At 42.2% G+C, this 26,062-nt stretch overlaps 1 protein-coding gene and 1 long non-coding RNA gene across 9 annotated transcripts in view; both read left to right on the plus strand.

Annotated features, from left to right (window-relative positions):
• The window catches only part of LOC148936704 (uncharacterized), a 71,305-nt gene extending 59,738 nt beyond the window's left edge, over positions 1–11,567 (plus strand). For 7 of the 8 annotated variants that reach the window (XM_089076345.1, XM_089076343.1, XM_089076342.1 and 4 more), the window contains exon 3: positions 10,940–11,553. In XM_089076345.1, the coding sequence (XP_088932471.1) occupies positions 10,940–11,538 (599 nt within the window). In that variant the 3' untranslated portion in view covers positions 11,539–11,553. Of the gene's footprint in view, positions 1–9,623 lie in introns of those variants that run through there. The other variant, XM_089076340.1, reaches the window with a different exon arrangement.
• Positions 11,568–19,057: 7,490 nt separating this feature from the next.
• LOC148936706 (uncharacterized) lies at positions 19,058–23,892 on the plus strand. The gene is made up of 2 exons (XR_016139106.1): positions 19,058–22,816; positions 23,462–23,892. It is a non-coding gene; the product is annotated as an uncharacterized LOC148936706 (long non-coding RNA).
• The last annotated feature ends 2,170 nt before the right edge of the window (positions 23,893–26,062 follow it).

A 26,062-nucleotide genomic window follows, 5' to 3' on the forward strand; every position in this document is an offset into this window, starting at 1 on the left:
TTTCAATCAGAATATACATTGTCACATTTAAAAGTTCTCGTGAAAAACCTTTTCTAATCTTTTATAATTTCTTTTTACATGAAATTGTTTTTTACTTTATTATTACTAGAATAAAATGATATCTACATTTTGAATTAATTAAAAAAAAATTGTTTGAGATTTTATTATTTCCAAATAATAAAATAATTCGTGTTATTAACAATAAAGTATTTTTTCTTTGTTTCTCATTCAAAATATCTGTTCATACGATTGAAATGTGAAAGTCAGTTCTTTTCAGCATTTCATCCCATCACCACAGGTTTCAAAATCTCTGACAAAGATATTTTGACTACTTTCACGCGACTTTGGTGACAAAACTATCCATCAGCTTTACATTTTTCTATTGTATGTAATAAATTCAGGTAATATGCTTTAATTTATAGCCTACGTTATCAAATACAAATGCTTTTAGAAGGAAATATGTTGAAACATATGTTGAAAGAGAAGAACAAGATGTCAAAACGTATTGTAAAGAAAGACGCTTTTTCTTCGTCTCTTCTTCAGTTTCCTAAAACTTTCCAAAATGTGGCACGTGCCAGAGAAATCGAAACTTTTAATGGATGCTATTCCGAGTTGCATGTCCGTTTTTCTCGACTTGAATCGTCTTTTGTAATCACATGACACTACTCGATTCCGCATTAATGCAATGAAGTAAAATGACTTAATGCTAGACGCTCACTTTATATTATTGTTATTGTTAGAATAATAATAAAGTTTATCAAAATAGTCATGCCGCAATTATCCTTTTAATATGCAATACATTGATAAAAATTCTAAAATTAATGTTTTTATAGACATTAATTTAACGCTGAAAGTATTTTAGTAGTGAAAAAAATAGGTAAAATAGACGACTTTGCATCTTATCTGACGATTGTTTAAGTTTTCATATTTCCTTTTCCATAAAAAAATTATTTTTGAAATCAAAATTTAAAATAACTTTTCGAGTAACTTTGTGAATAAAAATATTAAAAAATTTTTTTGAGTTTTTAATATTGATGACACGATGACAGACAGATAAGTTAGAATATTCCAATAATTTTCAAGCATTATTATTAAACAAAATACATTTTTTTATAAAGTTCAATAGTAAATAAACGAAGAGAAACTATCTTTTTTTAGTATAAATTTCAAATTATTCAGAGTACGCAAACAATTGAGAATTGTCGATTTGTCTGCACGCGTAACAAAAATTTAAAAAATGTTTAAAGAAATCAGATCTGTTTAGCAAAATTATCGTTTTCTTCATACTCATGATTTATATTCATTCTCATATCGATCATTCTTTGTAACAATAGTCCGGTTTTACCGTAGACACCGGAACCGTTCGTTCAACGTTTGTGCTTGTGATCGAACATTCTTTCTCAGGTTTTCTTTAAATCTATGTACGTTCTCGAAAAGAAGTACGTTTTGAAGTCCAGAAGAAATTCATAGAATTTTACATCATTTTTACTAAATTTCTATTCTTTTGTAGTTCTCTATTTAGAAAAACGGCGAAACAAAAACGCTATTCACGCGGGCAGTTTTTTGCGTTTCGCACGCGCATCCACGCAGTCGAGGCTAACGCGCAACACAACACCTTCACATTTCGATCTTTCGTAATTTAAAAACCACCAACGCGACTGACGACTCGATAATTTCGAGTCGAGGAAAAATAATTTGAATCGCGAATTGAGAAAAAGGAAAACAGCCGACGGATAAGGAGACTATAGCGATAGATAATTCTCGAATGATCTCAATCATGATCGCAATCTTATGCTTTTCTCATTACTCTTTTCCTCTCACCGATACGTAATAGCGCGCGCGTACAAATGAGCGCACGCGCAGCTCGCGATATTCCTTGCAACAATACGTTCGTCGATGCGTCGCGCACGCGCGCGTGCACGCACACATGGTGGCAGACGTAGGTATAGATACATCACGAGCACACCAGCACGTGATCCCGCGATACCCCATGTGGGTAAATGTGTCAAGGACGTGCGAACTGGCCTGCAAAACGACGCGATTCGCGTTTCGTGGATGAAACATTGTCATCGTGTCTCTCTCTTTCTTCTCTCTCTCTCTCTCTCTCTCTCTCTCGTTCTCTTGTTTCCTACCGTCGTTTCCGAGACAAAGAGAGCGGCAAATTTTGTGAAATCCTTATTGCAAGAGCACGGACACGGCGGATCGGACGGCGGAAAATGGGTCACGCACCGAGAATCAAGTTTTTTTCGGAAACGCTTGCGAAAATTCATGAGCTCTCGCCGTAACGAAATTGATTTTACTTGTCGAATTTTATTTGAAAAGTCAGAAAATTTTTTTTTTTTTTAACCTAAACCGCGCTGCTTCTATCACTTCGTTATTGTCGCTCGAATTGATGAAAAAATTGCCATCTTTTATCTTCAGATAAAATATGTCTAGAAACGAGAAAAATCTGGGTTAAACAAATATCGCTCTGGGTCACTCCATCGAATGGCACGCGAGGCGTAAATAATCGGTGATAGCAAAAAAAAAAAAAAGAACAACTTCATCATGTTGGTATTTGTCTTCCCTTGATAGAGATCTTCGTATAACGTTATATTTGGAATGTTTGAAGACGAACGACGCGATTTAGATAGTTTAGATTTTCGTAAGCGATACACAAAGGAGGAGGCCCTCCTTCTTTTCTTCAACAGACGTAGCGACAGAAATATTCATTACGTTAATATACGACATGTAACCGCACAATCGGTTAGATTTTACTTTTAGTTTCGAAAATGGAATGGCGGAGGAGGGGAGGGGGCCTTGGCACACTTCGCACACCGAGATACACCGTTGGTAGCGAGAGAGTGCGAACGCGCGAGCGAGAGAGAGGAGAGAGGGAGGGAGGGGGGGATGTACAATACACAACGGTATACGCTCGTATTCCCCGCGACGAATATTACAAGCTATGATTCCGCGGTACAAGAATAATTGCATCCCGAGACATGGTATTCGGGAAACGAGCGCTCTTATCGGAATCATCCTTCCCGCTCCTTCGTATTAATAACGTATATTATCCCGTGTATCTCCCGCACAATCGGCCCAGCTGCGGCAAACGAGTTATCCTGTTCGAGTAAATTGCCTTAGTGTCCTAGTTCGAAGAGGATAGGTTGTTTAAAGAAAAAAAAAAAAAACTCTATTTGGAAAAAGATAATTGTTTAAACATTGGCAAGCCAGATTGTTACGTCGTTACGTGCCGATTGGCTGAAGAAGATTTAATAAACCCTACAACCTTTTCCGATACTTGCATATTACTGCAATACGCTTGTGTAATATTTATTTGCTAATACACACACAGTACAACATGCATAACATAGTTTTATCGATTTATTAATACTTTATCCTCAAAAGACTAGTGGCACATTTTTTCCAATACTCCGATGGGTAGTAGATATTACGATGTTCTCCATGACCTAAATTGCCTCTCAATTCAAAACAAGTTCTCTGAGTTTCTGAATCTGGTTCACTTCTTTTTTTTTTATCTTTTACTACTATGCATCTCATAATCGGTTCAACTGCAATTTGCATTGTCTTGTTTCAATAAATTATTTCACACACACACACACACACACTCCTACTTAAAAGTGCAACTCTGCTTTTTTTTTTATTTTAGAGAAAGTCTACTTGATCTTATCAGATATTATTGGATTTATATCATTATCATCATTTTATTTACGACCTTTCTTGACGAAAGATAAATAGCGTATCTTTCATCTAGCCTCCATAGGTCAGTATTAGATATCGCGATCTTTTTCATTGGATTATTTATCCACTCAATTATCCATATCTACGTCAAAGGAAAATACTTAATATTTTTTCCAAAAGGAAGCCACACATTTTACTTGTCGCTTATCGATATCTAGATCAAGATTCTTGGACGTGTTTCTCCCGGCAAATTTCGAACTTTCATTGTAGGTTCTCGAGGTCCGTCGAGTATTTTTTCGCGCGACCGTATCATCTGCGACGATTACGCCGATCGACAATTTGCACGCGAATTCGCACGCACGTTCATTCAGCCACGGCGCGTTTAAAGGCTCACCGCCGATGCTAATTGACCCAGAAATAGCATAATGCCGATAATGGTCGCATAATTTCAGTCTATACGGGTAAGACTGTCGCGGCACCGTGGCAGGCCTTGTCGCCGCGGTTGTCGTCGTTATCGTCGTGTCGTGTTGAACTGCGAGCTCGTGTAACGAGTTTACGCCGAGTTGCGGAATACTATGTATGTACAAGCGCAAACAGTGCTGTAATATAAATACGAAAGGTGGAAGACAAAAGCGCAGCGGCGCGGCGCGACGCGAGGATACTTTCGCGCGATGAATCGCTTATTTCTTGTCATTCCGTCTAATTATTCTCTCTCCCTTCTGCATGGTATTAATCGCCCGTGATAACGAGCCGACGAGTGAACTCGCTAACGCATCGCGTCGCGTCGCGTCGCGTTGCATCGCATCGCATCACGTCAGGCGGCGAGTCTCCACGTGCTGCTCGATTCTGTCGGCGGCACGCTAAACGATATTATCATTAATTGGAGCGTGGCAATTGGACTGTGTTACGCAACGCGGTGACGCGAAGTGTGACACTTTTTGCAAATCGACAAAATTTATTTGAATAAAAAACACGACGTTCTGTCTCTCTTTTTTCTCTTTTTCTTTCTTTCTCTGTCTCTTTCTTCCTCTCTCTGTTTTTTTTTTTTTTTTTTTTTATCAACTTACAACCGACCTGGTGCAATTGAACCCGGTGCCATAATACGCAATGCCATATTGCGTAACGCGGTGCAACCGCGTGCGCCGAAAACGCGACACTCGAAAGTGAAACCGATTCCGCCCAATCCGCGCTGCGACGCGGTTTGCAGTTAATTATCTATGCCACCCCGTTTCCAAGAACGCACGCAATTTTAGCGCACACATATACGTACGATTGCGGTGTCGTTGGAAAAAAAAAAAAAAAAAAAAAAGAAATCTCCATTTCGCGGACGCCCCGACTGCCAAACAAACCTGGCGTCGATTTTACACTTTAAAAATTTCTGGGTCGCGGCGTGCGGATGGGATTTCACTTTCCTCCGTTCCTTCTTCCGTTCCTTCGAGCGCGTTCCGTGCCGGCCATCAGAATCCTTTTCGCTTTCATTTGACCCTTTTTCATTCGTTTCACTCGACGCACGTAATTCTTATTCCATCTGTGTCGCCGGCTAACGCATCATCAGCACTTCTTTCTCGTAGACAGGTATCCGTTAAGAGTTATCCGGTAAAAAATAATGCGTGAGCGTGCGTGCATGCGTATGTGCGTATGTGCGTATGTCGCACACTCACGCAGGTACTCACTTCCGATTCACACCGATTCGAACAAAAGACATGGACTGCTGTTTAGAAGCACGGTGACACAATGAGGAACGGAAGTTCGGTCGATCCTATATATTTTTTCAGCGGAATTCGTGGCCCTCATTTGCATCCCGTTTTACTTAAATCGCTACAAATTTTATTTTTATATATTACGTTCCGTGTAAATGCTCGCGTAAAATACTCTTGTAATATACTGCGTTTCAAGTATAGTGCCTTGGAACGTTAATATAATGTCGATAATTTGTGAATATATAATTTGTGAATTTCATAAGCAGAAAAAAAGTGAAGCACTTTAGCACTTATCGTAAAGTGAAATGTGCGATATTAGAAAAATTTGTTAATGTTTTATGAACGCAATGGAACGCTTCATGGGCGAAAATTGTCACGACAATTCATTTTACTGTGTGGCGAATATGAGACTCCTTGATCACGTTTACGAGATTTTCGAAAACTTCCTCCTAATGTTTCTCGTTTCTCCGCGGTATTACCTGATAGAATAAATAACAGAAAGAAAAAAAGGCCGTTAATGAGCTATTGTTGGAATTAAAATTACATTTTGACCAGATCCTCCATCCTTGCGCTTGTATCCTCCATATTCTCGCTTCTCCAAGCACGCAGTACACCGATACTCCCGCTACGCAAATTCCTATTGAGCTTTATTATATACGTTTTCGTGCTGCTTCGCTGTTGTGGCTTGGAATTACAGGCGAGCGCGGAGCTCCAAATTGGGTATGTTTCAAATGCTCGACAGTTATCATAAGAATGACTCTATTATGGAATTGACGTCGAGACATGTTTGTTTCCTGAAATTGTTTCTCCTGTAGTAGCATTCCCGTAAACGCGTGGATTACGTATTCTCGAATGCTACCGAAAACGACGACCTCTCGTAAATTTTTTTTCCGTTCTTTCTTTTTTTTTCGGCGACGCGACAGATTCTCGAGCGATCCTGCGTTATATTCTAGGACGAGTATTCTACAACGTACGCGCGGCGCACGCTCAATCTCGAAACCTGGTGCACTCGATGCGATGACAACGACGATGACAACACGCTTGCGATACTCCGGCAAGGCGTGCATTCATGTATGCCCGTGCGATCGCGCGTTTTTCGCGCGTGTGTGCGTGTACGTACGTACGTACACGCTGTTACACGCTTGCAGAAGGCCGCTCGCTCGGTCACTCGGTACGGCAAAGAGTGCGAGAGTCAGCGAGGGAATAAATGAGTTGGATGCGCGGGGAAAGGGGGGAAGGGGTGAGGGCGACGGGGGGGAGAGCGCGCGGTAGCGAGGAGGAGGCGAGAGGAGGAGCGTGCGAGGAAGAGAGAAAGTGAGAGTGAGCGCGGGGCAGGAAAGAAGAGGAGGAGGAGGAGAAGGAGGAGGAGGAGGGACTGGCGAGAAAGAGAGAAAGAGGTATCGCGCGGCTTTCCACGCTTGGAGGTAGAGTACGCCTGTATGAGATAGGAAGACGGAGCACAGGGAGCAAAGAGGTAGAGAGAGGAGGGAGGAAAGAAAGATGCCCACACACACACACACACACATACACACATATGGCGAAGGAAGACGAAACGCGCGGGGCGAGAAGAGAGACAAAGATAGAAATCCGTGAGAAGGAGAGAGAGAGAGAGAGAGAGAGATGATGATGGCGACGACGGCGGGGGGAACGGCGCGGCGGAGCAGCGAGGGGAGAACGGTGGACGAGAGAGGAAGCGAGAGAGCGGGCGGAGAGTGACGGAGACGGAACGCGCGGTGTACGTAATGAGAGGGAGTGAGTTGCGCGGCTGCGTCATGTTCTCAACGAACTGGGTCAGTAGGTCTCCCCACCGCGCTCCGCGTCGCACCGCCACCGCTCGTATATACGTACGCGCGCAAACACGTACGCTTGTACATATTCGTGCGCACACAGGCATACGGCACTGCTTGTCTCTCGGGGAGTGCCAACGGCGTTGCTGTTGACCCAGCCGCACGGCCTGTACGTGTCCTGTGCCCGCGCGAAGGCATACCCTGCGACCGCGCGCTTTTAGCTGCCGACATATCCGTGGCTGCCTTCATCCGTGCACTTTGAAAGCAAGAGTCGTCGTCACTTTTCTTCGCGAATGCTTGCTCGCGCGCGCTTCCCGTTCCCTCTCGTTCAGCCTCTTGCGAGCGGATCTCCGCGCGCCTCGTCTCTAGACGTGCGCGCGCGCGCGCGCACGCAGAGGCTGAAAAAAGATTCTACCGAAAAAAGATCCTACCCGATACATTCGCGGAATGCGTCTTACGTCACTCGCAGGACCGGTCGCTTTCTTAGTTTTGCTGGCGAGATCTTTTTTTTTTTTTTCCATTCGGATATAACGCCCGACGGTTTTATACTATACGTTATTTTTTAAAATTCATCTCTGCCTTGCCAAAGTCTACCTTCGATCTCGGGAGAGGAGATCGAAACGAGCGAGGAAGTCAAAATGCGGCGAGTCGATCGCGAGTGAGGAAAGTTTGACGAGAGAACGACGACAACGAGAGCGACGACAGAGCGCGACGCGAACCAAAGCGACGAGCGAGCAGCGTGGCGCGAACGACGCTGGCACGCTCGCGGACAATATTTCTCCGGCCGACATAGACCTGGTTCCGTAAGTAGGTCATCCCCCGCCACAGGTCGCGCAACCTCCTTCTCGCCGTCTCCCTTCGGCTCCCTTCCCCGGTACCTTCGACCGCGCGGCAATACCGCCCGGCCGCCCGTCTGCCTCCTCCTCTCCGCCGCGCGACCGCGTGCTACTCGTTCCTCTCTCCCCCGCCCGCGGCTGTCCGTGCGGACCTCTCAGGCGGCACCTCCACTCCGCGTCGGGTACCTGGCCGCGCGCGCGGTGGCATGCGCTGCTGAATCACTTTCACTTATGCCGTGCGCTGTGTTGCTTATACTCCGCGCGCGCGTCTCGCTCGCTCCGCTCGTGCCGTTAACTCTCCCTCTCTGTCACTCCTTCTCGTTTCCTCCTTCGCGTCGCGACTCTCGGCGTCTCGCTGCCCGTGTCGGTAAAGGGACACGCGCGCCTTCTCTCCTCTATACCCACCGAAACGCCAAAGGAGCCTGACAGTAGTGCGCGCCTCGGCACCGTTCTCCGTGGCACGGTTTCGCCCACCCAATTTTCCGACCACCCGTCATCCAGCCCGTCCTTCTCGTTTCGAGAATCGTTGCGGGAAACGTCGTCGGGCTATCGCTCTGTCACGTGTGGACGAGGATCACTCCGGAACTGACTTCGGAAGTGCGCCCGCTGGCAAGAATCGTGCGCGACCGCAACAACCGCGGCGTTTTATCGTGAGACGGGAGTGATCGCGGCGTGAGAAGTCGTAGCGGCGGCAGTGGTAACAGCGAGTAATAGCGTCGTCATCATCGTCGTCGTCGTCGATCTGGCATACTCGGAGGACGCGTCGCGGAGGAACGACGTAAGCCGTCGTGAGCCATCGTCGTCGTCGTTGACGGCGTTGTTACCACCGCACGCTCGCGGCGATACGTCACGTATGCCGTGTGTCTCGCAAAGGCGGTCTCCCCGGCGGTCTCTACCTACCTACTCCATGTGCCGGCGGTAGGGCGAAGGAGGGGAGGGGGCAGGCCCTTCGGGAAAGCAACCGAGTCGAGAAGACAACTAGTCGTACGCAGATAGGCGAGCTGTCAAGTCATTCCGGACTCCACTCCGGTCCCAGAGTTTGATCGCGTCCTGGTTTTAGCTCGCTCGCTCGCTTACTTACTCCGCTTCGTTCGTTCGTTCGTTCCTTCGTTCGCGTTCGCCGGTACATTAGTCATCCGAATCACAGTGCGTGTTCCCCTTCGCGCTCTCTTTCGCGCCTTCCTCCTTTCCTCCTGATAAAACAATCGCGATTACGTCGCACGTAAATCCGCCGAGTTTGTTGACAGACGCGCAGCCGTGCCGCTCTACCTTAGGCTCGTGCCATCGCTGTCGCGTGTGTGTCCGTCCATCTGTCCTCATCCGTGTACGTTGCCCGTGACGTATTATTCACCGTGCCGGAGTCTCGTCGTCCGCGTCGTGCTCAACGAGTAAGTTGGATTACAGTGTGAACGGGAGAGGAAACGGTGGCTTGAAAGGGGGCACCTTGGTGTTGTTTGCCGCGCGGCTTGCCCGTTTCGACAGTTGGCGAATGTTGACGTGCGCGCGCGCTGTTACATTCGACAATTACTATCATGCCTCGGACGTAGTCCCACTTCTCGATCGACGATTCTGTGTATACGTTTGGTGGTGCACGATGGTTCCTCTCGATAAACGTGTGTAACCCGTGAAAACAAAGATACGGAGGGAGAGAGAGAGAAAGAGGGAAGGTGACTGTGGTGATCGATATTATACGTGTCCGTGTACGAGAAACCAAAATCGAGTGTGTGTTTTTCTCTTACCGCAGGAAGCTTGTTTCCTCTTACACCACTTGTGTTGCTGGAATTTTCTTTGTTGTCGCTGTCGACGTCATCGTTACCGTTGTCGACGACGACGTCAAACGGGTGCGCCAGGTCGCGCGCGCGTTTCGCGAAACGTTAAATCACCGGCGCGCCGCGTTGTCGATCCTTTCAAGCCGGAGATCACGCGATTACCATCGGTACTCAGACTCGGGAGCGATGTCTCGCGAAGATGAACGGACTCGACAAAAGGATAGGCAGATGTACAGATGTACAGATGTAATTTATTAACGAAGGAGACATCCAGCCTGATCGCGGCGTACGCGCGACACAATATCTGCAACGTGCCCAAAATTTCGTGGCCAAGCTCCAAGAAAGGAAGAGAAACAAGGAAGGAGAAAAGACGAAACGGATTAAAACGAGCGTTTCCTGTGTCGTTGCATCGGTCACATCCGAGAGAGGGGGGGGGGAGGGGGGAGGCGCGGGGGAAGCTTAAATAATCCCGTTTCATATATGTGCCGGTACGCGAGTACGTCGTCCGTCCGTCGTGCGGTGTTTCTCGCGCATGGGTGATATGTTATTGGAGATGGAGCAACATTCGGGCCTGATATCCCTGAGCATGTCGCCGTTTCACCTGAGTCCGCAGGGCAGCCCGCAGGCCGCCGGCCAGCAGACCCCGCAACAGCAGCAGCCGCAGCCGCACTACGGCTCGGCTTACAGCAGTTGCGCGCAAAGCTCGCCATCGCCCATGTGCCATCAGCCGCAATCTCAATCGCAGCAACAACAACAAATGTCCGCTCACGGTCAGGCGGCCCAGTCGCAGAGCATGTCGGGTTTCGAGGCCGCCTTCTTCGAGCCCATGCCGCTCGAGGACCCCCGTTGTCCGATGTGTGGCCATAAAAACATATCTAGCTATCAATACGGCCTGCTCACGTGCGAGAACTGTAAAGGTTTCTTCAAGCGCAACAGCTCGCCGTGCAGTAGTAAAAAGGTCTACACGTGTCTCTTCTCTCAAACGGGGGGTAGTGGCGGTGGCGGTGGCGGTGGCGGCGGCGGCGGCGGTGGCGGCGGTGGCGGCAACGGTAATAACGGGAACGGCGGCGGCGGCGGCGGCGGGGGCGGCGGTAATTGCAGCGCGTCCTCGGCGCTCGAGATCTGCGCCAACAAAAAGGTGTACACGTGTCTGTTCCCGCCAACAGGAGCCGGAAGCGGAACAGGAGGCTGCGGCGGCACATCCACCAGCCTGGATGGTAACGGTGGTGGTGGTGGTGGTGGCGGTTACACCGGCAGCGGCGGCGGCACTGCCGCCGGAGGCAGCGGTCCAGGCACGACCAACGCCACCGTCAGCGGCGGAGCCGGCGGCGGCGGGCCGGCCGCTGCCGCGGGAAGCGGCAACGTCGCCACCGGCGGTGCGGTTCCGACCGGCGGCGGTACCCTGTGTCACCCCGGACTGGGCCAGGTCGGCGTTGTGACCGGCTCGATACCATGTCCGTCCGATTTCCCGGATACCAAGGACATCGTCATCGAGGAGCTGTGTCCGGTATGCGGCGACAAGGTGTCCGGCTATCACTACGGTTTACTCACGTGTGAGTCCTGCAAAGGATTCTTCAAGCGCACCGTCCAGAACAAGAAGGTCTACACGTGCGTCGCCGAGAGGTCCTGTCACATCGACAAGACGCAACGGAAACGGTGTCCGTATTGTCGTTTTCAAAAGTGCCTCGAAGTCGGCATGAAGCTCGAAGGTGAGTCCCCTTTTATTGTGCTTCTCGTGCTAACTGATTATTACGGATATACTTGAGCGAACTATCGCGAGCAAAACGAAATAACGCAAAGATAATTGCGTTTAAAGCTCTTTTTTCTCGATGTTTCTCGTCTTATGAGAGAGCAAAACGTCGACAAATATTCCGTTTGCGTTTGCTATTTACTTGTTCGCTCAGCATATATCCATTTTTCAATGTGGAAATGCGAACCGATGTGTAAAACGTCGAAGAAATAATTTCGAATAAGCTGAACGAAAACTCTGGTCAAAAGTATACGTAATTGTCTTGTAAAGATTATGAAAAGGAAAAAAGATAACGATAAAGCGATGTAACTAGGAGTACACGCAATAAAAAAATGATTTGTATGCTTAAAAGTCAATATGAGAGATGTCTGTAGTCTTTACATAGCGTTTTGCATTTCTACTATGCTATTGATAAGCATCGTTTGTAATCATATGCAACATACGTTATTTCTGAAACAGTTATAGCTCATCTATGTGAAATTTATTCAACGTAATAGAACGGGACCGTAATCAGAATTATTGCAAAAATATGTACGATAAAATATGTATACGGTTGAAAAGCAATTTTTCAGATAAATTCGAACGTAATAAACGCGAGAGAAAAGAAAAAAATGTTTTTTCGAGTTGCGGAACAATTTAGATTTTAATGCAAAATGCTGGATTGAAAGGTTTATTCAAGAATTTATGTATCTTAACATAAATGAATAGCGATCATTAATTATAATATCAATATGTTTCAAAATATATTTCATCATATAGAATTGACAAATACCTGGATATAAACAAAAAGTAAAAATTCGATTTATTAAATCGCATAAGAAGGGAGATTTGTAATTCATTATACAGATAATCTGTAAATTTTATCTGTAAATTTTATCGTAAATTTTATCGAAATATCTGATAAACAATAATATTTATATATACAGTTGAAGAAATTTAGGATCAATGCTAAAAATATACTTTTCATATTACTATAATTTTCATGTGTTTATATTACTTGTAACAAAAGAATGTACTACAAAAGAACGATAACGTTGATTCCGATCAGTAAATTATACGATGAAGGTCGTGTGAATCGCGATATTCGATAACAGGCCAACAGTAAACGTAACATCGCCGAACCGCGATCTCACAGAAAGTTGGTGTTGAAAATCGAAGAGTCACATTATGTATAGAGAATTTTAAATGTAAATCTACGTGTATAAATTTCGCATTAAATCCACATCTATCTTCGCGCCACAACTACAGTTTTATATGGAACATTCAGGTCGCAAGTCTTTTTCCTGTCTTTATAAAAAGAAATCGCATCGTGTATATGAATATCCAATTCCACGGCGAGTACGTAATCGCGCGTAATTTATCGATCGCATCGTGCAACGCGTCGCGTCACGTCACGTCGCGTCATTTTAATAATCTCTTCTCTTTTGCTTTCACCAGACGCGAGCGACGTTTTCCCGCCAATAGCGGGGATCCGATGTCACGCCGGCGTTATTCGATCAACGAGCTTTATGTTATTTCTCGTTGGATATCTCCGCGCGAATGCGCGGCCGTCGCACGTCAAAAACCGTTCGGTTGTCATCGTCTCGTCGTCGTAGCCGTCGGCCGCGTTCGGTCCTCGTCAGCGCGACGCTCGGGCATTTCCGCACCACGCTCGTACGAACTTAACCTTATTACATACCGTGGAAGTGATTAACCGAGTCTCTCACCGCGTGCTCCCTTTCGCCGTTTTAAAACTCGGGAACTCGCGCGCTCGACGGCGAGCGATGGCACGTATCTCTTATAGCCGCGAATCGATCGCGCGCGCGCGCACGCGCTCGTCCGCGCCCGCGTCCGTGCCCGCGTCCGCGCCTCTTCCTCGCGGCATTCGAGTCGGAGCGCGGAGAAGCGGTCGTTACTACACGCCGGACACAAACGAAATTACGTCACTCGGCACGGCACTAGTAACACAATTACGCGCCATTATCTACGCGCTTACGTTCGCGCTTACTCCGTTTAAACTTCTGCGTCAACAATTTCTTTTTAATTAGCTAGCAGACGGCTTTATAAACTTTGGTAACATTATAGACGATATGGAAATATATAAATTATGCCGCGGTAATTTTTACTTACGCGAGAAAATTGTCGCGAAGACCTCCTTTTTGCCAGTCGAATTGATAATTTAATTACGAGTCTGTTGATGTACCACTCTTGATGTAATAATTTCCTCATTTCTAATTATCTGAGTACAAGATGATGAATCGGAGAAACTTTTAACAGCAGAACATCGGTTACATGCGCACCTTGCGCACGCGCGCGCTCAACGTATAATACAATTAAATTGTATCAAGTTATAAACAGGCCGGTTCGATCGATGCTCCAATTTCGGCGCTTCGCGCCCCGCTTCGCGATTGCGTCGCATTCATCAAAACGCTTGGCTTGAAAAACGCCGCTGAGAAACAGAGAGTTTGGTCGTAGCATCTAATGCAATCCGAGTAACTGGGTCTAGGCCCTCAAGGCCCAACGATTAAGCGAATCTCGAAACAGCGTCTGTCGCAATTGCCGCCTTTGCACACCGTTTTCCATGGCGCGTTCCTACGACGGCAAGACGGGGGAGATTGCTTAACGCGGAAAGTTTCCAGAGTGCTTGCGAGTGTTTACGAAAGGAAGGGAGGGGGGGGGGGGATTTTCTTTTACCTGCGTTACGTCTCTTATCGTATTTATGAAGAAAGAGAAGAAAATTTCACGCCGACGAAAATCGCGACGGAAAATGCGCATAAAATGCGCTTGGACGATATGATGCGCGCGCGGAAAAACGGGGACAGCGCGGCCACGCCTATCTGCGAAAAGTAATTAAGCCGAATGAGAAAGAAAGCAGAGAGAGAGAGAGAGAGAGAGAGAGAGAGAGAGAGAGCAAAGTAGGAGGAAAGAGCATCGATAAGATCGTGAATTTGATAATTCGACACGGCGTGTATCATTAAGTGATAATGTCTGTTATAATCGCGACCGGATGCTGTGATTTTGTCGCTGTAAAATGCGAGGGGCGCGCAGTAACCGCCGTTGTCTGACTTTCCCTTTTGTCATTTCTTTCGTTCTGTGACGTATCTGCGATATTTCCATTCGTCGGTTTTAATAAATTATTCCTACGCACTCGTCGAAAGCGGCGTCGTTTGACAATGTTCGATTAATCATCGCGATTTGAAATCCATATCGCGCGAGAGCGCTTTCTCGAATAATTTACAATAAAATTTAGGATCGATTCGTTCTCGTTGATTTGCCTGCTCATCGTGCGAGAGAAAGAAACGTGACGAGGTGCGAAAAGAATCGGCGAACACACTTGTCGTAATCGTGCGATCTGTCACAGATTCGCGACACAAGCTCGCTATTTTCAACAAAGTGTGAACACGAGAACAAGGCTCGTTCGCTATAAAACAAGCAATTCCGCACCTACGGTTTTGCAAGCGATTTAAAAATTATTTCGCTAGTAATCACTCGTTAGACGAGACATTCGCGAGATTCTTTTAGGCGCGTTAAAAGAGATATTTATAATATCTCTGATGTAATTAGTAATAATTTATGTTATACCATGTATAATCAGTAGTAATGTTGACTACATGAAACGTTGTGAAATAATATGTAAGCAAATTGATTAATTGTAAGTAATTATAGAAGAAGAGTTACCTAGTAACAAAGAGTTAACATTGGAATGTGTTAGTGTAAGGTCAATTAATTATATATTAAATACGTAATTGTAGTCGTTGGAAAGCGGAGTAAGGAAATTGTCTCCTCTTGTTACTATCTCCGTTGTTAAATATATTAACCTTGTCGATCGATTTAATAGATATTTAAAGTCGACGATAATTAAGTCTCTTGAATTTAATTGACTTGATGAAAATATTTAATGTTATATTTTTGCAGTCGTAAGACCGAGACATTAGCACGACTGTTGTGCTATATTTACAGTTTTCTTATGTATGTCGAAAATTTTGAAATGTATATAGCGAGCGAGAAATTTCTTGTTCCCGATATTATTCAACGCGTCGCGAAACGCAACGTGTGCTTTTGCGCAACTTACAAGCATAGCTGTACGTACGCGCAATAACGTGCCAACGCTCAGGTTTCAGTTTCGCAGGTGCGAACAATTTATCCGATGGTTAAATAAATCAACTTATCTATTTCTATATCGATGACAATCGTTGCTTTACCTTTCATTAAATAGCTTACCATAAATATCCTCGTGCAAATCTGCCGACTCGCACCTAAGAACTTAATAACAATTTAAATTTTTTTCGTCGAATCGCGACGGATAATTTTTGCCGATTACGCGAAGAGAAAATATTGTCCGGGCAACACGGCACCGTTTTATCATTGATATATAACATACATGCTTCATATTTCAATGAAACCGATATTAAAATACAAAGTACATCCCGGCATGTAAATATATATGTGCGACTAATATCGTGATAAGACTTGGCTCGATGCGCGAGCAAGGCGGACGTAGGCTCTTATCAAAATTATGTTCAAATAGCGGTGATATAAAGAAAAATATAGCTTCCCTTTCGAGAGAGTGCGTGCGTGCGACTTGGGTGCGAAACGTTTGTTTTATGTTTTTGTCAGATATATTTTACGCGGTTAAACGCCAGATTTCAGGAGCGTCGAATTTTTAAAACGTAAGACCTTATACACTTACCGCGTGTTGTAACATGCGGGACACTTTTTCTATAATAATATAATACAAGCAGGCAAGAGAATATATTATATTTAACCGTTGAAGTAATAACGATAAAATATTGTAAAGTCGGCCTCCCTCCCTCCGTATTTCTTCCTTATTGAATCGACTCGCTCGATCATTTGTTTAAAAAAATAATACTGCCCTCTCTCTCTCTCTCTCTCTCTCTCTCTCTCTTCCTCCTCTCTTTCTCTTCAGATCTGTCAATCGTTTCTGTCAGCGATGCGTTTAGCGTTACAGTTTATCGTCATTAGTTTCATTATTGCCGGAGTAATTTCGATGTAATGACTCACATTCAGAAGGATAATAACTATCTCTATAAATATACGTCGGCATACTCAATGCCGGAAGAGAGTCATGCGTGCACGTCATGAAATTACGCGGTTTTTACGCGAGGGAAGTCTTAAAGAGCGGAATAGTATTTGACGAGCGTCGTTCGTCGCCGCGCGGGAACGCCTTCCGTTGTACGTCCGAGCCGAGGCTCGTTAATCCTTTCGCAGCGTAATAAGCAATATATGTACGTGTGACAGCAAATTTGTCTCGGAAATTGATGGAGAAGGAAAAGAAACTGTAATTTCCGCTCGTGATAGAGAACGAAAGCAGATTTTCTTCCGTCTCTCCTTTTGTCAAGCTCCTCTCTCTCTCTCTCTCTCTCTCTCTCTCTCTCTCTCACATGACAAAGCCCGCGCAAGTTTCCGCGTTATCAATGGAGTGAGAACCCCTCGAGCGCGAATCTAGACACTCTTTGTTTACAATTGGGTGTCGCGTGCAAAGGGGACCCCCGTCGTAGTCGGCAACTACGAATGCACGTGCATGTCGGGATGCGGTCGGGAACACGTCGCGATTTCGCTCGGTGGCAACAATTTTATTCCCCGGCTCGTATAAACGTGTCTATATATAGAAGAGGAGGAGGCCAAAACTTCCTCAACCTCGATACGCGTCCATGAGAACTTTTTAACCTTGTGCTGACTCTCTCTCTCTCTCTCTCTCTCTCTCTCTCTCTCTCTCTCTCTCTCTCTCTCTCTCTCTCTCTCTCTGTTCTCTCAGTTCTCTCAGAAAAGAAATTAATTCGAATGTAGGATTGGAAGACTTGCATCAGATTTCGATTCTAAATTGAAAGTTTTTTTTTGGAGGTTTAAAAAAATCGTCAATTGATCCTTGTAGTTATTTTATTCTTCATTCCTGACTAAAGTAATAAAATATTCTTTTGTATTTTATTTTTTATTTCGACTTTTTCGACTCTCTCGTTTAATTATACTGTATTTGCAAAACACGCGCGCATACATGGTGTATACGTGTAATATACACATGCGAGTGTTTGTGGATTTGCAAAATCTATTTGATTTGTAATTATTCACTTCTGCGGATCTGAATTGAAAGTGTTACAATCACAAGTAACGTTTGTAAGGAATGCTTGCCGCTTCTTAAATTTTAATGAAACATAACAGGTTTCTAAAACAAACAAAAATAATTTTATTTTTTTTCTTGGCATATTCAAATTCTGAAGTTGTAATTATAAAATTTCTTAGCTTCTTTCTCTCTTACACATTAGAAATTATTAACGATAAAAATGCTTTAACCAAAATTTTATTTTTCATTATTTTTACTTTAACTTTAAATTTGCGATAAAAAAAGCAGAAATATTGAAAAAAATTAACGTTTTTAATTTTCAATACAAAATTTAATTTTTCTGAGGATGTTTCCCTCTTTTTTTTTCCAATTTACAGGTATAGGAAAAATAAAACGCAAAATTATTTTTTTTTAATTTATAAATGATTGCAAATTTGTCAAAGTTGAAAAGGTATTCTATGAATACACCTTTTATTACCTGAGTTTCTATTTGAAGCATAAGCGATATGCTTTGTGTAACAAAGCTCGACAAACTCGCTTGATGTTGCCGGAAATAGATACAATAGAAGAAGCCGATCTTTCATATTTTTCGGAAGAGAGAGAATACATGGAAAGAGATTGGCTTTACCTTTCAGAACAGAGGACCTCGTTCGGGTCCAGATTCTACGTGAACCAAGATAAATTTGTCTTGTTTGATTGAATTCGTAATCGCTTACCTCGCACATTGCGCAACTAGAGTGTAGAAATTTGAGATAGGACGCGCTTTCTTACATGTCCACGTAATGCCTACAGGTGAAAGCCTTTCGGCCGAATCCGGCAGTTTCTATTAGACTGCCGAAATGTATTTTCACCGACAACGATACAAGAAATGAGAAATTACGGACGCACTTTATTCCTTCAAAGGAGAGGAAAGCGCTCGTGAATATTTCGAAAATGCTTGCTAAGTAACGCTTTTTTAAGGAACAAATTCATCGTGACGAATATATTTACGGAAGATGAAAAGATTTTAAATTCTGCTTGACATGCTTGAAATGTAATATTATCGGACTTTTTGGTTATAAATCTCTCGTAGACAACCGTTATTCAAAAGCTTTAAGCACTCCTTTATTTGCAGACTACCTGTAATGTCCTGTTATTTTTCTTCATTTCCTTCTTCATATCATTTATTATTTCGCGAAAATGAAAATTTATTGTATCGAGCGAATCGAATAACTCAAAAACAGCTTTGTTCTCATGCCGACATTGCCGAACATCGAAACTTGGAGAGATTTACGCTTCTTCTTTTTCACCATAGGGGTAAAAGTTTTCGTTAAAATTTAGAATTTTTCGTCTGTCAATAAAATTAGGGATGTAGAGCATTCGGACGAAATTACACACGCTCCATTAATTTTTTTGCTGCGAAGGTACCGTGCCTCATAGGGCGCTTTGAAAGAGCGACGGGCCTCTAATGAATGTTAATAAGTACGGAGGGTTGAAGGAACGGACTCGCGTTTTCGCCCCGTCATTTCGTGCGCATACGTATTTGCGTGAAAAAGTTGTTGCTAATTTCGCATATCGGATAGAATCTGCACACATAGGTGCACCGGCCTTTTATTTATAACCGCGCGCGGATCTCGCGTCTCGCAATGGCGCGATCAGTCGCTCGCTCGCGCGCGGCGTATCGAAACCAGTTTGGTGAACACAAAAACGATTCTTTTTCATCACCGAACCGCGAGTATCTTCTACATTTCTGTATTCAAGGTCGCGCAATCATTCACGTTCAACATAGCTCCAACATCAACATCGCGGTTGTACGCGAGCGGTTCCGCGACCTGTTACTTTTTAACCGATGATGCTTTTATTCAGCGTCTTTAATCCTCGTGTATATACATCGGCATCGAGATACCTTTTATTCTCATCCGCATCATGCTTGAACTATGCACGACCACCGGAAACTTAAATCCTCTGCAAGAGGAAAATTTTCCCAGAGATTTTCTAATTGAAGAAAATTTTGAAATATATTTCAAACGGATAAGAATGTTTTTTAAATTAAATTTTGCTTCTTCTATCTTATCCTTAAAATCGAGAGAAAATGTTTGAGATACGTCGCAGCCACGTGATATCTTTACAAGCGTAGAGTTATCGATTATTTATTCTATACAGATTAAATAATTAAACAAATTAATTCTTTGAATATTAAGTATCAAGTAGAGATATTTTTAGCGCTTTTCCTTTTCCGTTTTTGAATTTTCGTATTATCAAAACGACTATAACTGTACTCTCCGTTGTACGAACAAAAAATATTCGAGCACTAACAAGAGTTTATGTGCCATTTACGTTTTCTTATTTTCTTCGCGCCTGTTCGCCACATGGGTGAAACAGCGTTCATTAAACTGAATTCCGACAAATTTAATTAGGGGCCGTATGTGGGATCGGTATTATTGCTCGTAAAATAAACATAGGAGTGCAATTCGATTTGGCGATTCGGATCGGAGTTGAGCAGCGACGTCGATCATAGCTCAACGAGAGAATCATAGAGTAATGAAGGTGGCGCAATCCTTTCGCGTGTGAGGATAGCAGGGAAAAAACTAGGACGACGAAGTTTGCGCGCGCGGAACGCGCGTCCGTCTCTTTAATCGCGTACCATAAATACTAGATTGTCACAAAAAGTAGGGCGGGTTTCGCAAACCCGCGACGGGCATTCGAGGAAACCTCCGGAAAGAGGACGCGTGTCCCACGGCAGGTCAAACGTGGTTTCTCGGTCATTCCTGAGAAACCGACGCGCGGCATGCGCGCCTTCGTTTAGAAACTCACGAATTTCATAATTATCGTATTCTGTTGCAAGACGGGATACCTACGTACCTGTGTACCCGTTCGTCCGTTCGTCCGTCCATCCATCCGTCCGCCTGCTCGTCTCGACTCCTGCCTCCGCGCGCGGGCGCGCTCGTGCTACGTTAGTGGGAGAGAAAGGTTAGGTTGAGGCGGGGAATTGTGTAATCCTCTCGTTGAGCGAAGCCTCATCGTCTTCTTTTCTCCGAAGCTTTTACTCGTACCTCGGCCCGCGCGGGCGCTCATGTATGCACGAACGCCGCGAATTCGCATGAAACGCACCGCAGAGGGCCCGGTCTCCCCTTCGTTCGTACATGGTTACGTAATCATTATTTCGCTGCGATAATAGCCCGTCACGTATTCGCGTATCATTAATTGAAATGCCTGATGTCCGGTAGACGGACAGGTGCGCGCATGCGTTCGCGTTGCTGCGCGCGGCTGTGTTTTGAATTTTTACAGGCGACAAATCCGCTCGATTTCGCGCCTTCGCATCGCATCGCATTTGACTGTAGACACTTGAACTATTTAAATATATATAATTTTTCATTTTTTTTAATCTTTTTGATCGTAACTTGTTTGTAGCGCAGCAAAAATATATCAAGATCACGCAAATAGGATTAATGTGAATGAGAAAAAATATGTACATTACAGGTGTATAAACAATAACTAAAAAATTCAAGGCCAATAAAGGAGCAAAACATAAATATAAATAACACATGAAAAATATATAAACAATCGTCAAACAAATTAAAATATTGTAATATTATTTTTAATTTTTTTAAATATAATTTCTGCCTATAATACTACTTTTAACGTTTTTGGAATCTTTTGTGTTTTTTAATATTACAATTAGGCTATAAGGATTCTCTGATCTTTTTGTGCGCTATTAATTTAATTAATGTTAATTAATGATTATTTTTAATAAAAGAAACAAGAGAATTTTTAAGACTTTAAAACTTCGGCAAATGTATTTATTATTATAGGTCAATGTAAGCGACTGCTTCTTTTGTCTGTGTGGTTGACAAAATATTTTCGTCGCATCTTTTCCGGAGCACGGCTGTTTTTTTCGTGTTTTTTCGCAACGCGCAAGCGGAACGACTTTGTTAATGTCCCGTCGCGTCGCGTCGCGTCGCGTCACATTGCGTCGTGTCGCAGCCGAGTATGTCGTCGTGTCACTCGGAGGGATACCCGAGCCAGACGATTGGCCCAACCATGGACGAGCGTGTGATCACGTGGTCCCTCGTTAATTTCTATGGGGAGAATCTGACGTCACGCCCCGGACCCGTGAACCAGATTCGCCGAGTGAGTTTCCCTTTCTTTTGGATGCGCGCGCGCGTGCGAGTGTCGTACCCTCTCATCTTGGGTTCGGCGCACCAAGATTGTTTATCAATGTGAACCTAGGCGCAAATTGGATATAGATCGCATTCTTCGGGAGGCTCGCATGCCGGCGCGGCGCGGCGCGGCAGTGCGCTCGAATCGAATCGTTTGACGCAAACGATCTACGAATACTTGAATGGACGATGTAAATAGATCCGTGATACTCTATCACCAATGTTATCTGTTATGTGTACGTAAATAGAGCGAGAGACGAAGCCAATAGTGCGTATACTCGTAATAAGATATTGTTTTACTCTATGCATTATTGCGCTCCAATTTAAAAATCTATTCTACAGTCCGTACATGGATTCGAATATCCGATCATTAAGAAAATCTATGCGATCAAGATACAGCTTCGAGAAATTATTTTTAAAATTGTAAGGCTTCAGTTCTTTAAAAAAAATATGTACACATATATATATATATATATACACACACACACACACACACATACACACACATATAATATTTTGTTTATTTATAATGTTATAATTTCAAATTAGTTATGATTCATGTGTCCAGCTTTTTTCTTGATAATGAAGCGATTTCTGTTATTTCCTACTCCTTGTTTTTGTTATAGCTAATATATATAATTTTGTTTTTCTGTATATAAAGTTAAAGTAAATATCAAGTTAAACCGCTTTTCTAGCGCAACTTTGTAGAGATGCAGGGATAAGTGTTTTCCAAATTGGTGACTTTTTTAACGTGATTTTTAAAATGAGAGAGATGATGCGACGGCAGCATACTCGGCCAGTAATTCTGCGAAAATGAAACTTTTCCGGTAGGCGTACGCTGTGAAGTTGCGTAATAAACGAGGCTGCGTGCGCCGTTTCTCTAATGATCGAGAATCAATATAAATGCGTCTTCTTTAAATCGTGTAGGCTATTAACTTTGCGTGACTAATGTGACTTAAGTTTCTTTTTGCTATATTTATTGTATATCATATGAATTTTAAATCAACTGTTATCGAACGCATTTTTTTACATTGCGTTGAATTTATTTTTCGCAGAAGAAAAATAACATAAATAATAATACGTTGACAATTTTTATGTAAGTGTGTTGAAAACTTATATACTATCATAGTTTTTGATCGAGTCTTTGATCTGAAGAATATTAAACATTTATAATTAATTATCAATAAATGCTTGTATTCTTGTATAATATATACGTTCAATATACACATTATATATAATTAACGTTAGATTCAAAGAAAACGTGTGCATAAAATTTTAATAACTTTGTGACGTGAGATATGGTAGATTTAAATAATTAAGCATAATATGCAATGATTAGGATCGTCAAAGTTATTTTTAATAAAATATTAAGGAAATAGCAAAATATTGATTGTAATTTTGAAAATTGCAGTGAGTAATTTATGTCTAAATATGAAACATCTTTTAGCAGCTTTAGAATTTAATGTTATGGGAATTATTTAATTACTGTGATTTCTTTATCATTCATATATTAAATATTCTTATGTAAACAACAGTCTATCCAGCAAATAGAAATCTAATCTAATTTTCGTTGTTCATATTTTAAATTCAATCTAAACTCTTGTCTTGGTTTCAATCAATCGAAATAATCATTTTATATATATATATATTTATTCTAAAATTTATTGGACGCACGTTACGTCTTCTCTATAGAAGAGCTCGAAACGTAAATTTTGGAATGAATTTGTTTCTCGTTTCACAGCTGTTGCGGAAATTTATCAATCACGATAAATTCGGCGTGTAAGAAGAAGAAAAGAAAACGAGCCATGCATAATCGTGCGATTCGCGAGCTGAAAACTTCCGGATACGCGCGATATTCGGACGCAACGACGGAGGAATCAGTCGACGAAGACAATTCTCATTTATTTCTCCATGACCGGCAGTTCGCGAGTAAATTCCATCAGTGTCACGGCTCGACCGTGTATTCATCGATTGCGACCGATCGAATCGTTAAGGCTCGTCGCCCACGCGAATCGTTACCATCCACTTCGTGGCCACCGAGAATCATCGTTGAATGTTCGATGTGTTTTACGCCGCATTTTTAACCCTTTGAGTAGCGACGTAATTTGGGGCGAAAAATTGAGATCAAGGCACAAAATAGTAGTGAAGAAATTTTTGAGAGAGAGAGAGAGAGAGAGAGAGAGAGAGAGAGAGAGAGAGAGAGAGAGAGAGAGAATTGGAATGATTAGTTTGTTTTATTGTGAGGGAAACTTTTTGAAATATATTCGTTAAAGAAGAGACCAGAATTTATAAATCCGTCTGTCTGGTCTGTCAAAGTTTATCTCTCTCTTCTTCGTTTCGCACCCGCATAATGCCAGCTAGTTTCCATATCTCTCTGTTGCAATGAAGTGCACTTATTCAATTTGATGCAATATATTTTTGATACTTTCCATTGTTATCTTGTGTGGGTTTATGTAGAGAAATTATCTACATTTTCGTAAAAATTTAAATTTTACCGTTATCTGTAGCTCATAAGCTTCAAGTCTAAAGACGACTTTCCATTATTCCATTAAAGTAATGAAAGTGATACACAACAGAATTTTTTCATAAAATATCGGTTTTTCATTTTTTATCTTTGACTTGAATGAACTTTAATGATTAGACTATTTTAAATGTTTTAATTAATATGTTGATGTGGCTTATTAGTTTTTCCGTTTAGTTATTTTTTTTATCCAATGATTCTCATTCCTAACTTATTTCTTATATTCTTCATTTTTTTTTTAAGTTGACGGCTAATGATGATTAAATTAAGTCGAAACATTCCGTCACTTATTATTCCTGCTAACTAAACATTTTATTTATCCATCCAATTTGCTCGTTTATTTGACTTTTCTTCTACATTTCTCATTTATCAATTTGAGTCGACTTCTTTTTTTTTTTTTTTTTCATAAAATTTTCTTTTAGTTTTTAAGAAATTTAAAAAAAAAACGTCGACATTTTTCGATTTTTCGGTTGCGCGATACAGCGCTTTATTTTTAGTCCAAGATGAGACAAGAGAAACACGATATATTACCTTTCGGTAATGGTACGATGACTCGTGTCTGAAAACAAGAACGTTTCAAAAGGTTGAAAGGGAAACAAGAATATTGCACGCACGTGCGCCAGCGTGATCCGCGTGCTAAGCCACGCATACTTTTATATCGAGGTATGCTTTGCCAATACGATTCGCGAATTGGGTTATTTCGAAAGTGTGTAAACATTCGGAACATAAACATAGCGAGGAGAGAAACATATCGCGATATCAATAAGAATATAACAATCGCCAACGTTAACATTCCGATGATGCGAGCAAGAATTTCGCTAGTTTCGTTTTCGCAAATTGTGTTGTGATTCCTTAACAATATACAATACTGTTTGTTTTTATTAAACTCGCGTGTGTCGCGCAATCATAATTTTGCGAAATTATCGATGAAGTAATAATTAAGAGGATTTGCTAATACGAAGAGACTGAGTAATCTTCTTGCAAATAAGTTTAAATTAAATAATATTACGTTTGGAGTTTTAACAAGGATTTGTGAACAAATTTACGTGTGTATGTAAAAATAATATAGCTCAGTTCTGAGATTTGTATTAAAACACGGCGCTGCAATATTATTCTATTTTAACTCTTATTGAGATATTTTAATGAGATATTTTTATTTTTCTTTGCATTGTTTTGATATTTTATATGTATTTAAACACAAATAATCAATGAAATATCGAAGGAAGATTTTGAAAATGTCAAAACAAACTTAAATAAATTTAAAAACAAATAGAGTAAAGTGCTATTAACGACGCAAATATTTGATAAATAAATTTTTATTACGTTAATTATCTTTAAACATAATATTAATATATTTCAATATTTCGCTTATTTTTGAGCCATTATCGAAGGAAAAAAAATGAACATTAAAAACGAATAGTCAAATTTGAAATCCCATGATAAAGACCAATCTAACTGACTTGTCAAATCTGACATTTATCCATAATACTAGTCTTCATCACGAGACTTCAAATTCTTTTTAATACTGTTTATTTTAATCCGTTGATATTGAACCAAAATATTCAGGTATATTAGTATCATATTCAAAGATTGTTAATCTATTAAAAATACATTCATCGAATATTTGCACACCGTTAACAGCATTTGATTCTTAATTGCTTAGTTTAAATGTCTTGTTTTGACAAATAACAAAATTACATTCCAGTTAATAAAAATAACAAGTAATACATTTTTATAAACCAGTTATATCTGAAACTGACTGTGTTTACGATAAAAAATGTCTCGCGTACAACGGAACAAAAATACCGTCAGTATTTGTGG

This window comes from Pogonomyrmex barbatus, unplaced genomic scaffold (genome assembly GCF_055798465.1).
Source record: "Pogonomyrmex barbatus isolate J1 unplaced genomic scaffold, ASM5579846v1 scaffold2, whole genome shotgun sequence".
Lineage (NCBI taxonomy): Eukaryota > Metazoa > Arthropoda > Insecta > Hymenoptera > Formicidae > Pogonomyrmex > Pogonomyrmex barbatus.